The 13,062-nt window shown below is 46.1% G+C and overlaps 1 protein-coding gene across 3 annotated transcripts in view; it reads left to right on the plus strand.

Annotated features, from left to right (window-relative positions):
• The window catches only part of ZDHHC14 (zinc finger DHHC-type palmitoyltransferase 14), a 294,109-nt gene extending 283,298 nt beyond the window's left edge, over nucleotides 1-10,811 (plus strand). For 2 of the 3 annotated variants that reach the window (XM_047858986.1, XM_047858984.1), the window contains exon 9: nucleotides 9,563-10,811. In XM_047858986.1, coding sequence (XP_047714942.1) covers nucleotides 9,563-9,961 — 399 coding nt within the window. In that variant the 3' untranslated portion in view covers nucleotides 9,962-10,811. The remainder of the gene's footprint in view (nucleotides 1-9,562) is intronic. The other variant, XM_047858985.1, reaches the window with a different exon arrangement.
• Nucleotides 10,812-13,062: the final 2,251 nt, after the last annotated feature.

The following is a 13,062-nucleotide window of genomic DNA, read 5'->3' on the forward strand; positions in this document are numbered from 1 at the left end:
AATTTTTCGTCTTCCTTTTTATCTATTTCATTTATTGGATATAATTAGAGCTCACGGTCAATTAAAAAAAAAAAAAAAGTTCTGGTGTTCCAGTCCCCAATCAATCAGACAAATGTGAAAACTGGCTTTAAATCCCTTAAAGTTGAATTCGTCAGAATCACAAGGTAAATTTCAGGCAGTTCTAAAAATGGAACCAAGTTTATTTGGTAGAGAATTATACTGTGTTTATCACTTTTTGCAATTGGCAGAGTGTGGACAATATTGAAACTGTTATTGCAAGGATCATCTCATTTAATGCCAACAACAACCTGCAAAATACTCCCGTTTTACAAAGCATGAAATGGAGGCTTTAGAATAACGACTGGCTTGCTCAAAGTCACGCAGCCAGTGGTTCAAGACCTGGCTGCTTCCCACTCATTCAACTTCAAAAGCCCTCAAATTGGTGTCAGCTGAATGTCTTCGGATCTGGCCCTTACATCTGGCAGCTGAGTTTACCACAATCCAGTGGGCCTCAGCCGTGGATGCACTTTAGAATCACAATGCTGATATCCTGAGCCCAATGAAGTCAGAATCCCCTGGAGGTGATTTAATCATCAGCTAGCATTGAAAAACATCCCCATAGTCTTCAGATTCTCCTGAACTCTCTACAAGCTTGGGTTAAAAGGAATGATTTTTGAGCCATATTTTGCTTTAACACCAAGAAAATTTTTTCTTGAAAAACCTTACGTCAATTTGACTCAACTAAGACATGATCTGTTCAGAAAATATTCATATTCAGGTGCATGGAGGATTTCAACAATGTGCCAGCAAACGAGAGGTTGGGGAGTCATAGAAGTCCAAAAACAAGTGCTCGGTTTCAGGCAAAGCTTCCTGGAGGAGATGATGTCTGAGCCAAATATTAAAATATTGATTACAATGAATAGCCACCCAGAGGTGGGAGAGATGCTCCATGCAGAGCACAGAGGCCCGGGCATACATGGGGTGGACTCATGTGCATTTGCGGGACCAAGAGGACTGAGTTACAGGGTGTGGGTTGCAAAGCAGGCAGGAGGGGAAGCATGTGAAGAGCCTTGGGTGCCTTAAAACCAGCATGGATTTTGTTCTATAACGTGGCAGGAGCCACTGCAGAGGCTCAGTTCAGTGAGCAATACCATTAGATTTTCACGTGGGGTTAATGGAGCCCGGGAAGCTCTTTGGGGCACAGAGGGAGGCGTGTTAGTATGGAGACAGGGAAAACAGAAGGAGACCCTCACGGTAAGCCTAGCGGATAGCAGGATAGCAGACGTGGTTCAGAAAAGAGGCAGCAAGTCTGGGATTTGGAGATGGTCACAGTGGAGGTCTGGAGTCAAGAAGCCAGGGATGGTCCCCGCCTTTCAGCTTAGTGATAAGGTGATCATATAAGTCGCCAAAAGGAAACACAGGAAGAGGGGCAGTTCAGGGGGAAGCTGATTGTGGCATGTGTGTGCCCATAGATAGCTGGGGTGGTGGGGTGGTGCCCTGCAGGTAGCTGGGAAAGCCTAAAGAAGGTTTGCTTCCCTGTACTTAGGAAAGAATGACATGGTTTGTAGAAATTCACTTTGAAATAGTAGAGATGTGAGTCAGTTTTGTTAGTTATCCTAGAAGTATCAGTCGATCTGGCATTTTTTAAAAAACTGGGAGTTGTTCATGTTTGTCAGCTGAGATATTAACCCAATTTCATCTCTCATGCTGGAAGATTATTATTTTAAATCAACATTTATCACTTCTCAGTCTTTTGGCTAAGATCAAGTGAAAAGCAACATTTATTATCTTTTCCTAAATTTCTCTCCCCTGACCCCTGTGAGCTCTGCCCTCACCAAGTCAAATCAAGTCTCTTGGTCTAGTTGGATACTAGTGAGGATGATAGAATAAAGCCGTAAGACAGTCGAAGAGAAAGCTTTGCAAATGGACCGATTTAAGTACTCAGCGCAGCGGGGAAAGGTAGGGAGAGAGCTCAGTTGGCATCACGGCCCCTGGGCTTGCGTTTGCCGGTCCTGACACTGGGGGCTGCAGCATCATGGGCAAGTCCCTTAATCCCAAGAGCCTCCAGTTCCTAAACCATGAAGTAAGAAGGGGTGAGTGGTGACGGCCTTCCTGGATGGTGGTTGGAACTGAGACCCCTTTCTGACCCACCCTCCCAGCCCCAGGGGATGACACAGCCTGGCACACAGGAGGTGCTCATTAAATGTTGAGTGTGTGTGAAAGTTCCCCTCAAAGGGCCTTCTCAGGGGAATTTCTGCACAAATACTACTTTGTTCCTGTCTTCATTCCCACACCTCATTCTTTCCTCACTCTGGTTTTGTCACATCTCCTTCGTGAATATGGAACTAGGGACTAGAGAGACAGTTCTCTTTGGTGCAGTGATAGCCTTGATAGGATCAAATTAATCCATGGGCCAGGAGACCAGAAGTCATGGCTATTCTGCCTTTTGGACTCTGTCAGCAAAGTGCCTGTGTGCTTTTTCCAGGGACTGTGAAAAGTTCTAAGGCCTGAAAAAAACGATGAGCTCCAAAACGTGAAAACTACAAAATCAAAATTAGTAAATTAATGTCTACGAGACCCATGACTGTGTCACCTTCATTAATTGTTAATTAAATTTAGCTTTCATGCAAATTTTACCACATTAGAAGTGATTGTAGGTTGGGTTTCTGTCACTCTATAATAATTCCCAAGTACACATGTGAGTGAGTTGCCCATAAATGAATCTAAAAGTGAACTGACTTCAAGCCCCACGCACTCTCTACGTCTCCATGCTACCTCTGTTATGAGACACCCGCTTGGCGTACAGCTGAGAGAACTCTTTCTGGTCTCAAGGCTCCTACCCACTACTGACAGTGTCCCCAAGTGTATCAGAACATCTCCAGGAGAGGCTGGATGTGAACACTCCAGTGGGGGGAAGAAAAGATGTGTTCTACATGGCCCCACAGGTCAGAACCAGGGCCAGATGCAAATCCTGCCCAGTCCAAGAGGGAAATGTCCAACACTCAGAGGCCCCCATCCCAAAGATACTTAGGATGGGGGAGTTAGCACCACCCCCCCCCCCGCCATTTGGGGATGAGGATGGTTGTTTAGTGCCTAAGTGATCCTCTACTACAAATTCCTGAGGAAGGAAATGTTACAAAAGTAACGAAGGGCCATCGAAAGCATTAAAAGGGTGTGTGTAACCTCAGTATAGCCTCTGGTGACATTCTGAGGAACCATACTGGAATTACTTGCAGATAACCCCAGTGCCAGCCGAAGATCACATTTTCATTGTTCCTGTTTTCCTCATCATTGGCTTTTATTAATACCTAATATTGAAGTTCTTTCCATGTGTACATAGGACATCCAGTTATGGTCAGTTTTTAGTATGTATATTTCAATTGATTGTCAAATGACTGAAGTTCTGTATAGCATCGGGGTCAGAGTTTATGCTCATATCTGGCACTTGTAACTAAAAGATCCCTTTTGCAACACATGCTACCCACAAAGCTAAGAACACAGTTCATGGTTGTTAGAAATTTTGTTTGTTAGAAAATCATTTGTTATATTTACTTAACCTAATTTTTGAATGCACTTTAATCCAGTTATGTGATTTATGAAAATAAGTTTGTGAATAAATATTGCAGAACTCTCCATGCATCATCTGAAAAATCTAATATAGTAGGAAAAATAACTTACACACACTTAAATAGTAATGTTAAATGACAGTAAAAAGAAAGCTCTCCTCCTAACCTACATTTTAGGTGGATTTTAGAAGTTTATAGTGATTCTATAACTGTAAACGAGCACTCATAAGACCCGAGAACACGGCTTCACAGCCAAACAGAAATAAATGATGCCCAGTGCTAATACCTTTGACAGAATTGGAGCAGAAGAAATAAATAATTTCATTCGCTCTTGATTTGTATACAAGACCATCTCGAAAACTCCCAGATTTGCTTTTAACAGCATTTAATCTGTGTGCTAGGTATATGTCAAACAAGGAGCCAGATAGAGTGAAATAAAATGCATTCCAACATGAGCAGTTTTACTTGAAAATCTGCAAAAACAAAAAGTAAATGATCTCTATGGTGTTTTCAGATTGTAACATTAAGTGATAAAATGTGCAACATCTGAACATCTGAAACCATAAACTTCTTTGTAAGTTAAATGGCAGAGCTTCATGTGGGCAGTAACTCAGCCAGCCGTCAAGTGACTTACTGCAACCACAGCACACGCTCTCGCATTCCTGCCAGGAGTCGTTTTATGCTGCCAGCAGAAGGGTCTTCTCATAGACCCTCTTACAAGCGATCAGGCTTCTATTCCATTGGAACTCAGCATTTGGATGATTTTTGACTTTTAAATGGCAATTTCATATGATTCAACCTGAAAGTTGATAAATAGGAACCTTTATAGGGTTGTTTTGGAATGATCGTGTGAGTTTCTCAATTTTCTGTTTGTAGTAGATGGGTTGTCACTCCCATCCAGGTGTTTATTGGTTTTTCTTAAGATTATATAACTGGTTAGAGAAAATGATACACTGAAGGGCGTCTTGGTGTTCGCACTGGAGTGTGAGCCCTGCTACCAAGTTGTCAGAGGAAAAAGCAGGCGGTGACGTCTCCCCCTACTGGTGGAAGAGAGGAGTCGGCAAATGAAAAGCCAAGGAGGTGGTGGGTAGTGGAAGCATGAATAAAGCGAAGAGAAAATAGAGGTGGGGGGGGGGGGGGGAAGAAGAAAGGCAGAAGAGGGAGAAGTCAAGGTGACGGGAGGAGAAAAAAAGAAGTGGGAGGGAAACCCATGAAAGGAAGAGATGGAGGGGAAAGCAGAGAAGAGCATTGGGAAGGCCAGAGAGAAAGAAAACTAAGTGGAAAAATCAACAAGAAGTGGGCAAATAAGAATCAGAAGCAAAGGTAAAAAGGAGGAGGTGTAAGAAGATTTTCATGGATCATCTCCATAGTAACCCTGAAAATACTGGCCAAGTTCTCAAATGGGACTGCAACCATGAAGGTTTATCAACCCATCCTCCTGGGGATTTGTGCAAAATGAGGAAAAGTTGCGAGCTTTAAAAAAGAAAAAATTGGATGTCTCCTAATCGTTGAGTCTTTTCTAAGAAGGAGATGTTCCAAACATGCCACATTAATGGTATGAGAATTATAGTCACTTCACTGTCCCTGGTTGGAATCTGATAAAATCCATAGTCCTGTAGAGCCAGTAGGAAACTTTATCTGGGCAAAACCCGGTAGAACAAAGTCTGGTCCCTGGGTACCCCCAAATGGGATTGGTTGTCCAAAGGAAAATCGGTTTGAATGTGGCAAATTATCTTCAAAGTTTTGGGTGCAGCAGGATTTAGACACTTAGTTTCATGGTCCAGTAACTGTGATTACTGATATCACGGCCATAGGTTAAACTGGTGGGGAGCGATGGGGGGGGGGGGGGGCAAAGAGTAGGTTAATTGTTAATATGTAACTGTGTTTTCCTATGACAAAGGAAACTCCATAACTATACTCAGAAAGACAGTCCTCTTTTAAAATATTTAAAGAAGTCTATACAAGAGGTGCTTGAAGTCTGATAACACAAGTCAGAGTTCAAAGTAGTCATTTTAAAAAATTTTCTGAATGACTTATATTTAGATTTCTTTTAATTAAATGGTTTAGGCTAAATTTATTTCCATGTATTTAAGTCCTTAGGCTTCACCCCTGGTAAACTGGACAGCATTTTCAACAGCCCGGCTGGGAGGCTGAGCACAGACAGATTTGTTACTGTTTTAACAAGTTGTCGGTCGGGGCCACAGGAAAATGCCAATAGGTGTATACAGAACCCAAGTTTGGAGGACGCTTTCTCTTTAAGAGAGAAAAACCAATACGCCAGGGACCAGGAGGGCAGGGGCCCTGATCCTGAGCCTCATGGTTTCAGAGTAAACCCACCCCAGGTACCTGCGGTCTTGTTGGAGTCAGCAATGATGATAGTGTGAAGCCTTGGAAGACACATCCAGCCACACCTAGCCCCCCGGGTGAACACAAGCTCTAAGGAGCGGACAGACCACTTTATCCCCAGAGGTTCTGGTGCCCCCTGTGGGCCCTGCCGTGAGCATGGCTGGAGGGTTGTGATCAAGGAGGAAGAAATGAACAGTGACCTGGAGAGAGGAGGGAGAAGGAGGGGGGCACCTCTCCCCTCATGCTTGCGCCCCTGACCTTGAAAATCTCCAGCTCTGCCCTCAAACAGAATTCTATGTGAGCCTGCAAGAGTTGTCTTGCGCTGATCCCTAAAATAGAATTTGCCAATTAGTTTTCAATAAAAAAGGCTTCCTGCAGGTCAACAGAGACAAGCAAATCTGATTTGCAATTTTATCTTTCCTTAGAGCTGAGGGCATTGTGTAGACAGAAGGTAGGAGGAATAGTGAGGGCTCCAAGAGGGAAGATGGAGAACAAGATTCCAGTACCCAGAAAAGCGCCTGCTCTCTGCAGCTCTGGGCTCGGCTCTGGGGTCGCTAGCGGGCCTGCTCACAGGCTGCACTGAGCCCCGGGAAATGGAGGCAGTGCGGAGCTCAGCTGGCTGTAAGAATACCAAATAGAACGCGTCACAAAACACAAAACGTTCTTTGCAAAGCACAATATATCCAAAGCCCTAGGTCAGTTTCCAGAAGATGAATGTGATTAGTCAGGAAGCTGCTCCACCTCTGCCCTGTCAAGACAGAGCCGGTGTGCTGGACCGAAAGGACGGAACTGGAGAGCTTGAGCAGACCTGTGTGGACCAGCCTGCCCGCAGCCCCGCCCCCGCAGCCCCGCCCCCCGCAGCCCCGCCCCCCGCAGCCCCGCCCCCGCAGCCCCGCCCCCGCAGCCCCGCCCCCGCAGCCCCGCCCCCCGCCCCGCGTGCTCCTCAGCACCTCCCACCGGAAAGCCCCTCCACACCGAGCTGAAACCCCCTGCAGGAGCGGCCCCGTGGGAAAACCACTATGGCAAAAACTGCGTGGTGGTGCTTGGGAAGATGAGTACAGGAGGTGACTGTGACCAGCCTTCCAGCCCATGCTCCAGGCTCTGGGTGTTTCTGAGCTCCCTGGACTGAGAGAAAAGTGAGGGTCTCCTTGCGATGGAATACTACTTGGCAATGAGAAAGAAAGAAATCCTACCATTTGCAACAACGTGGATGGAAGTGGAGAGTATTATGCTAAGTGAAATAAGTCAGAGAAAGGTATCATATGTTTCCACTCGTATGTGGAATTTGAGAAACTTAACCAAAGACCAAGGGGGAGGGAAAGGGAAAAAAATAGGTATAAACAGAGAGGGAGGGAGGCAAACCGTAAGAGACTCTTAAATACAAAGAACAAACAGGGTTGATGGGGGGCGGGGGGAGGGGGAAATGGGTGATGGGCATTGAGGAGGGCACCTGTTGGGATGAGGACTGGGGGTGGTATGGAAGCGATGAATCACGGGAATTGACTCCTGAAACCAAGAGCATACTGTATACGCCGTACGTTAGCTAACTTGATAGTAAATTATATTTAGAAGGAAAAAAAGTGAGGGTCTCCCACGGAACTTGCTTTCCTTCCTTAAAGAGCTCTACTCTTGCCCAGAATCGAGGTCTTTTGCCCTCTAAAGCCTGTGAATTCATGAGAGACTGCAACTCTTCCTTCTCCTCCTCTGGCGGGGGGGAGGAGGGGTACCACTTGTGATTGTAGAAAGAAACCCATTTGGCCAAAAGGACGGACACACACACACACACACACACACACACACACACTGGAGCAAATAAAGAAAAACCTTAGGAGTCAGAACTTCCAGTGAACTCCCTCTCCTCCCTGAAGGCCACATGGTGCATGGTTTGGGCTCTTCCCTGCACAGAGGTGGTTGAGTGATGGTAGTCCTGGGTATCCCCTTGGCAGGAACAGGGTGAGGCACCTCCTTTGCAAACCCATTAGCACAGATTCTACAGCAACTCCGGAGTTCCGAAAAAGAGAGGAGGGGATAGATAAGCAGACAAGGAACGTTTATTAAGCACCTACTATGTGGCACATGCAATAGTAGAAAGAGGTTTGCAGCCAGGCAAACTCAGCCCCAGGTCCTGGGTCCATGCCTTACTTTTATCTGTAAGGTCTTGAGCAAGCCACTCGTTCATTTAAGCCTCAGGATCTTCATTTGTGAAGAGGGGAACTTCTGAAGCAAAGCAGTAGCCTGCCTGGCTCACTGCTTGAACCCAAACTTGGGACAGATTAGCTCACACCGACTCTTCTCCTTCCCGTGGAAGAGCAGTTCCTGAAAATCTCTTAAGGGGTCACTGCCCGCGTTTGAGTTCAAGATCTCTGTGTGCTGTCGAAGTCGTCTGGCTGATCTGAAACCCGCCCCCATGGCTCAAGAGAGGGTTTACGGAGGATCAGAGATCCACATTCGATCGGCTAAAAGTGTGTTTACACCATTTCCTTCGCCCAGTGAGTGAGGAGAGGCAAAGGACATAGGGTGTAATGCGATGTAAGAATGCTTAGAAGAAAAGGAAATATCTTGTAAAATGTTGGCATTTTCTTTCACAGATTAAAAAAACCACAGAAGCTCAATTAATGGTCCTTGAAGCTGATGAAAATTTAGCAGTGGGGAATTCTAGGGCTTTGTGAAGAGTCTGCTCAGACTTTTTGTAGTAAAATGTACATAACCTACAATGTATCATTTTAACCCTTTCAAGTGTGCACTTCAGTGGCAATAAGTACACTCACATTGTTGTGCAAAGGTCACTACCGTCCATCCACGGGATCCCTCATCTCTCAAAACTGAGACTCTGTCCCCATGAACACGAGCTCCCTTCCCCCTCCCTGACCCGGCAACCACCCTTCTCTCTGCTTTCTGTCTTTACAGAGGTAACTACTGTAGGTACTACCATAAGCGGAAACATACAATATTTGCCCATTTGTGACTGGCTGGCTTCACCCGGCGTGATATCCCCAGGGTTCATCCATGTTGGAGCGTGTGTTAGGATTTCCTTCCTTGTTATGTCTCAGTAGGGGTCCGTCGTCTGTACGTACCGCATTTTGTTCATCCTCTCATCTGTCGATGGACCCCGGCTTCTCCCTTTGGGCTTTGGCTATTGTGAATCACGCTGCTTTGAACTAGGTGTACAGGCCCTGTGTTTTTAAAACAATAGGGTAAAAGCGGTTTTCAGTACACGAAAAACAGGCACCTCAGATTGCTAAGGTGGTAAACCTTGTGACTTCATCCGCGGGATTGTTTTTTAACTAGGTTGAGTCTGTAAAGGGGGACCAGGAGCATGATGGCCTCTGGCTGCATGTAACTCCCTGGGCAGCTGTGGGGGACCAGTACTTTCAGCGGCTTATTTAGATGCTGGGTATTTGCACTTACCGTGTATGTGCTGGGCGCCTCCAGATGAAACCAGGCTGCTGTGCAGGCTCTCTGCCCTGAGGTGTCACTAACGGGTTTCTTTGTCTCTCTCTCTCATTCTCTCTCTCTGTCTCTCATTCTCTCTCTCTGTCTCTCTCGCATCCTGTCCTTCTCTGCCCCCCCCCCACTGTGCCCCTTTTCCTCCCCACCCTGTGCCCATCTCATCTCCGCCTTCTCTTTGCTGGCTGCCTCCTGCTCTCCAGTGTGACCAAGACCAGTGCATTCAGAGCACCAAATTCGTTTTGCAGGCCGCGGCCACGCCCCTGCTGCAGAGCGAGCCTAGCCTCACCAGCGACGAGCTGCACCTGCCCGGGAAGCCGGGCCTGGGCACTCCCTGTGCCAGCCTGACGCTGGGGCAGCCCACGCCGCCCTCCTCCATGCCCAACCTCACCGCGGAGGCCGCGCTGACAGACATACTGCCCCTGAAAGAGGAGCACGTGGGCCACCAGTTTCTGACTCCAGAGGAAGCGCCCTCGCCGCCCAGGATGCTGGCGGGCAGCCCCCTGGCCCACAGCCGCACCATGCACGTCCTCGGTCTGGCCAGCCAGGACTCTCTGCATGAGGACTCTGTGCGCGGCCTGGTGAAGCTCAGCTCCGTGTGACCACAGCCCCGGGGGCTGCAGACAGTAGGAGCTTTCCCATGACCCAACTCCGTGGTGGTGAGGACAACTCCAGTCCTGGGGCACAGAGACTACCGGGAGAGTGAATGGATCCCCGCTCCGTGGCAGACGAGGGCAGGGCCCAAATGCCCACGGCTTGGTTTAGTTGAATTTTCTTCCCCAGCCTGACTGCCTTGATAACAATGAAAATAAGAGAAGTAGCTGTTTGCCAGCATTTGGAGTCTGAGGGGGGTGGGCCTGGGAGAGAGGAGACTCAGGGCTGCAGAGTCCGGGAGGAAAGGACAGTGTTCTGCTGCCTGCTTGCTGCTCTTGTGACGGACGCACGGAAAGTCGAGGACCCTTGTGGCCAGACTGAAATTGCACCTGAGTGTTATGCTACTAATATCTGAAATAGACATGCCATTCCATTTGTTAATTTAAAAAAAAAAAAAAAAAAAACCTAAAAGGGGAAAAAAATGACCGGATCTGGATTTGCATGCCACACTACGTCTGCTCACAGTGGTGTTGGTATTCAAACGGAAGTGCTGCTTGCTCGCTTTCTTTCTTCTAATTTGGTGAATCTTCAAGTGCTGTTTTACGGGAAGACAGTGCGACACACACGGAGACTCGTGGGACGATGCCATCACTCACCGGCTTCTTCAGCTTCATTATCCAGGGGTCGGCGGAGCCCCGGGCTGCAGAGGGTCACTGGGGTTTTATCCTATCCAGTATCAGCTAACCTTCTGTTTAGTAGTTAGATGAGGTATTGTGTTGTACCACACCTGCCACAGCCTCCACCTCCTTGTGTGACCAAACTTCCTGTGGACAGCCAATAAAATGACGTCCTCTGTTATTTTGGATCTGCGTACACTTATCCTTAATAGCTTCCATGACAACACAGCCGTCTGGATGGCCTGTGGAGAGTTTGGTTTTACTAAAGTATTCCCTAGCAAGGAATGGTCTCAAAACAGCCGAAAGTAAAATATTTGAATTGGGGTTTTATTTTACGGGATGATTTATCAGGTAAGAGGGTAGCTTTCCCACAGAATTTGCCCCACGTTCGCAGATCGCCACACAGTGGTTAATCTATGGCAGGTAAAGGGGAGAGGGTATGCAGGGATGAGGACCACAGTGGGACCATCTTCTGCATTGTGTTCATGTATCCCCAGGGTTCAGAAAGGGCCACCTGAGGTCCTACGAAGATATCAAAAATTGAGGAGGAGAACCAGCTTAAAGTTTGGGCCCAGATCATGCAGACCACCATTCTTAGCCAGAAACTAATCAGTATGGAATTAACAAAATTACCCCTTCGTTCACTTCATTTATCAGCCAGAAGGGAACTGGCTTAGCATCTGGGGAGTAAGTCACTTTGGAGGCAGCTGCAGGGACTCAGCAGGCTCTGTCCTTGCTTCTCTCCAGACGATAAATTCAACAACCCAATCTGCTCAAGTTCAGAATCATGCTGTTGCCCCTCACAACCATAAAGAAACACAAGATGCGTTGATCAGTGGTATAAGATGCCCCAACAATTTACATTTACGGAAAAAGGCTGTTTCTCCTGAGAAACAGTTGCCATTTTATAGAAAAGAAAAGGAAAGGAGAAAAGAAAAAGAAAAGCACAACTTAAAGTCTTATTTGGAATAAAGCCAGTTCTTTGTCGGTGGAAAAATAATTTGTGCTGAAAATAACCACAGAATTCTCTCATGGTGTTATCTTTGAACCATCTTTGTTTTTCGCACTGTATATACGGATAGAGAACAAGAAGGTAAATTGTGTGTAGCCTTTGTTAATCTTCTGGACCTCCTAACTACTTGTACTCAGAACTTACAATAAGGGGGACAGAGCTCTTCCTTACACAGCCACACACACACACACACACACACACACGCTCGTGGTCATCAACACACAGGAATTCTCCTTGCACACGTGCTGCCTGTGAGCAAAAAGCAACAGCCCCACAATGTGCCTTCTGTAACGTCCCAAACCCTCTGCTTTTTGCCTCCTTCCATCTGCTGCCCGGAGACCCCGGGAGAGCGTTGGCCCTGGTGAAAGACAAGGATGGGTCAGTTCTCACTCCCGTATCTGTATGGCTCAGCCCATTCCCAGTTTCTTCATCTGAAGGATGAAGACAATGGACTTTTGAGTCTTTCCATTCCTTTTTAACTTTGTGTCATTTTAATTTTTATGCATAATTCACACTGACTTTTTTTTCTTCACATTTTATTTAAATTCTAGTTCGTTGACATACAGTGCAATATTGGTTTCAGGAAAATTCAGTGGCTCATCACTTACATACAACACCCAGTGCTCATAACAATATGTGTCCTCCTTAATACCCATCATCCATGTGTTCTTTCCATTTCTAATATCGTCTAATTCAGTAAGTGCTGATTTCCCATGACCACTCCTTCTTTCCACCTCCTTATGAAAAAATCCAAAAAGTAAGGATCTTTTGTCTTTAATAATATTTACATAATATTTATTACCAATTCTCCACTCCACCCTCAGCCCTGTCCCAGGGACATCACTTAATCAAAAAGAGGACTGGGAATTTCGGTGAAACAAATCAAGGCTATTCAAGGCTATGCAGGGTCCAAGAGGGAGATTAACTTGAATGGGACAATTTGCTAAGACAATTAACTTCTTAAATAAAACCCCAAACCAGAGAGTTACTCACAACCCTTCCCTCTGTGGCTTAGAAAAGAATGGAGAGTGTGTGGAATGAATGTGTTCCCAGGAGTCCCCTTCTCCTGGGGTGTATGCATGTATATATATATACATATATATATATATATATATATATATATATATATATATATGTATATATATTTAAATGTGGAGTGGTTCCATCTAGCTGTGGCTGTGTAGACTTTGATCTTTCTAAATTCTGTCAGTGTGTTATGGGTTGATTGCATGCTGGCTATAAAAATAAGATAAATATTTTACCGTGCTATTAAAGCTTGGACCATTATCAAACACAGACACACACATACACACTCCTTTTGTTGTTTAAAAATTCATCTGCTCTCATTCTCCTGGGAGTGCTCCGGGGCCTGCTGGCTTCCCAGGCTCTCGGAGGCTGAATTTAGCCTGAATGTCCTGGT

This window comes from Prionailurus viverrinus, chromosome B2 (assembly GCF_022837055.1).
Source record: "Prionailurus viverrinus isolate Anna chromosome B2, UM_Priviv_1.0, whole genome shotgun sequence".
In the NCBI taxonomy this organism is placed as follows: Eukaryota; Metazoa; Chordata; class Mammalia; order Carnivora; family Felidae; genus Prionailurus; species Prionailurus viverrinus.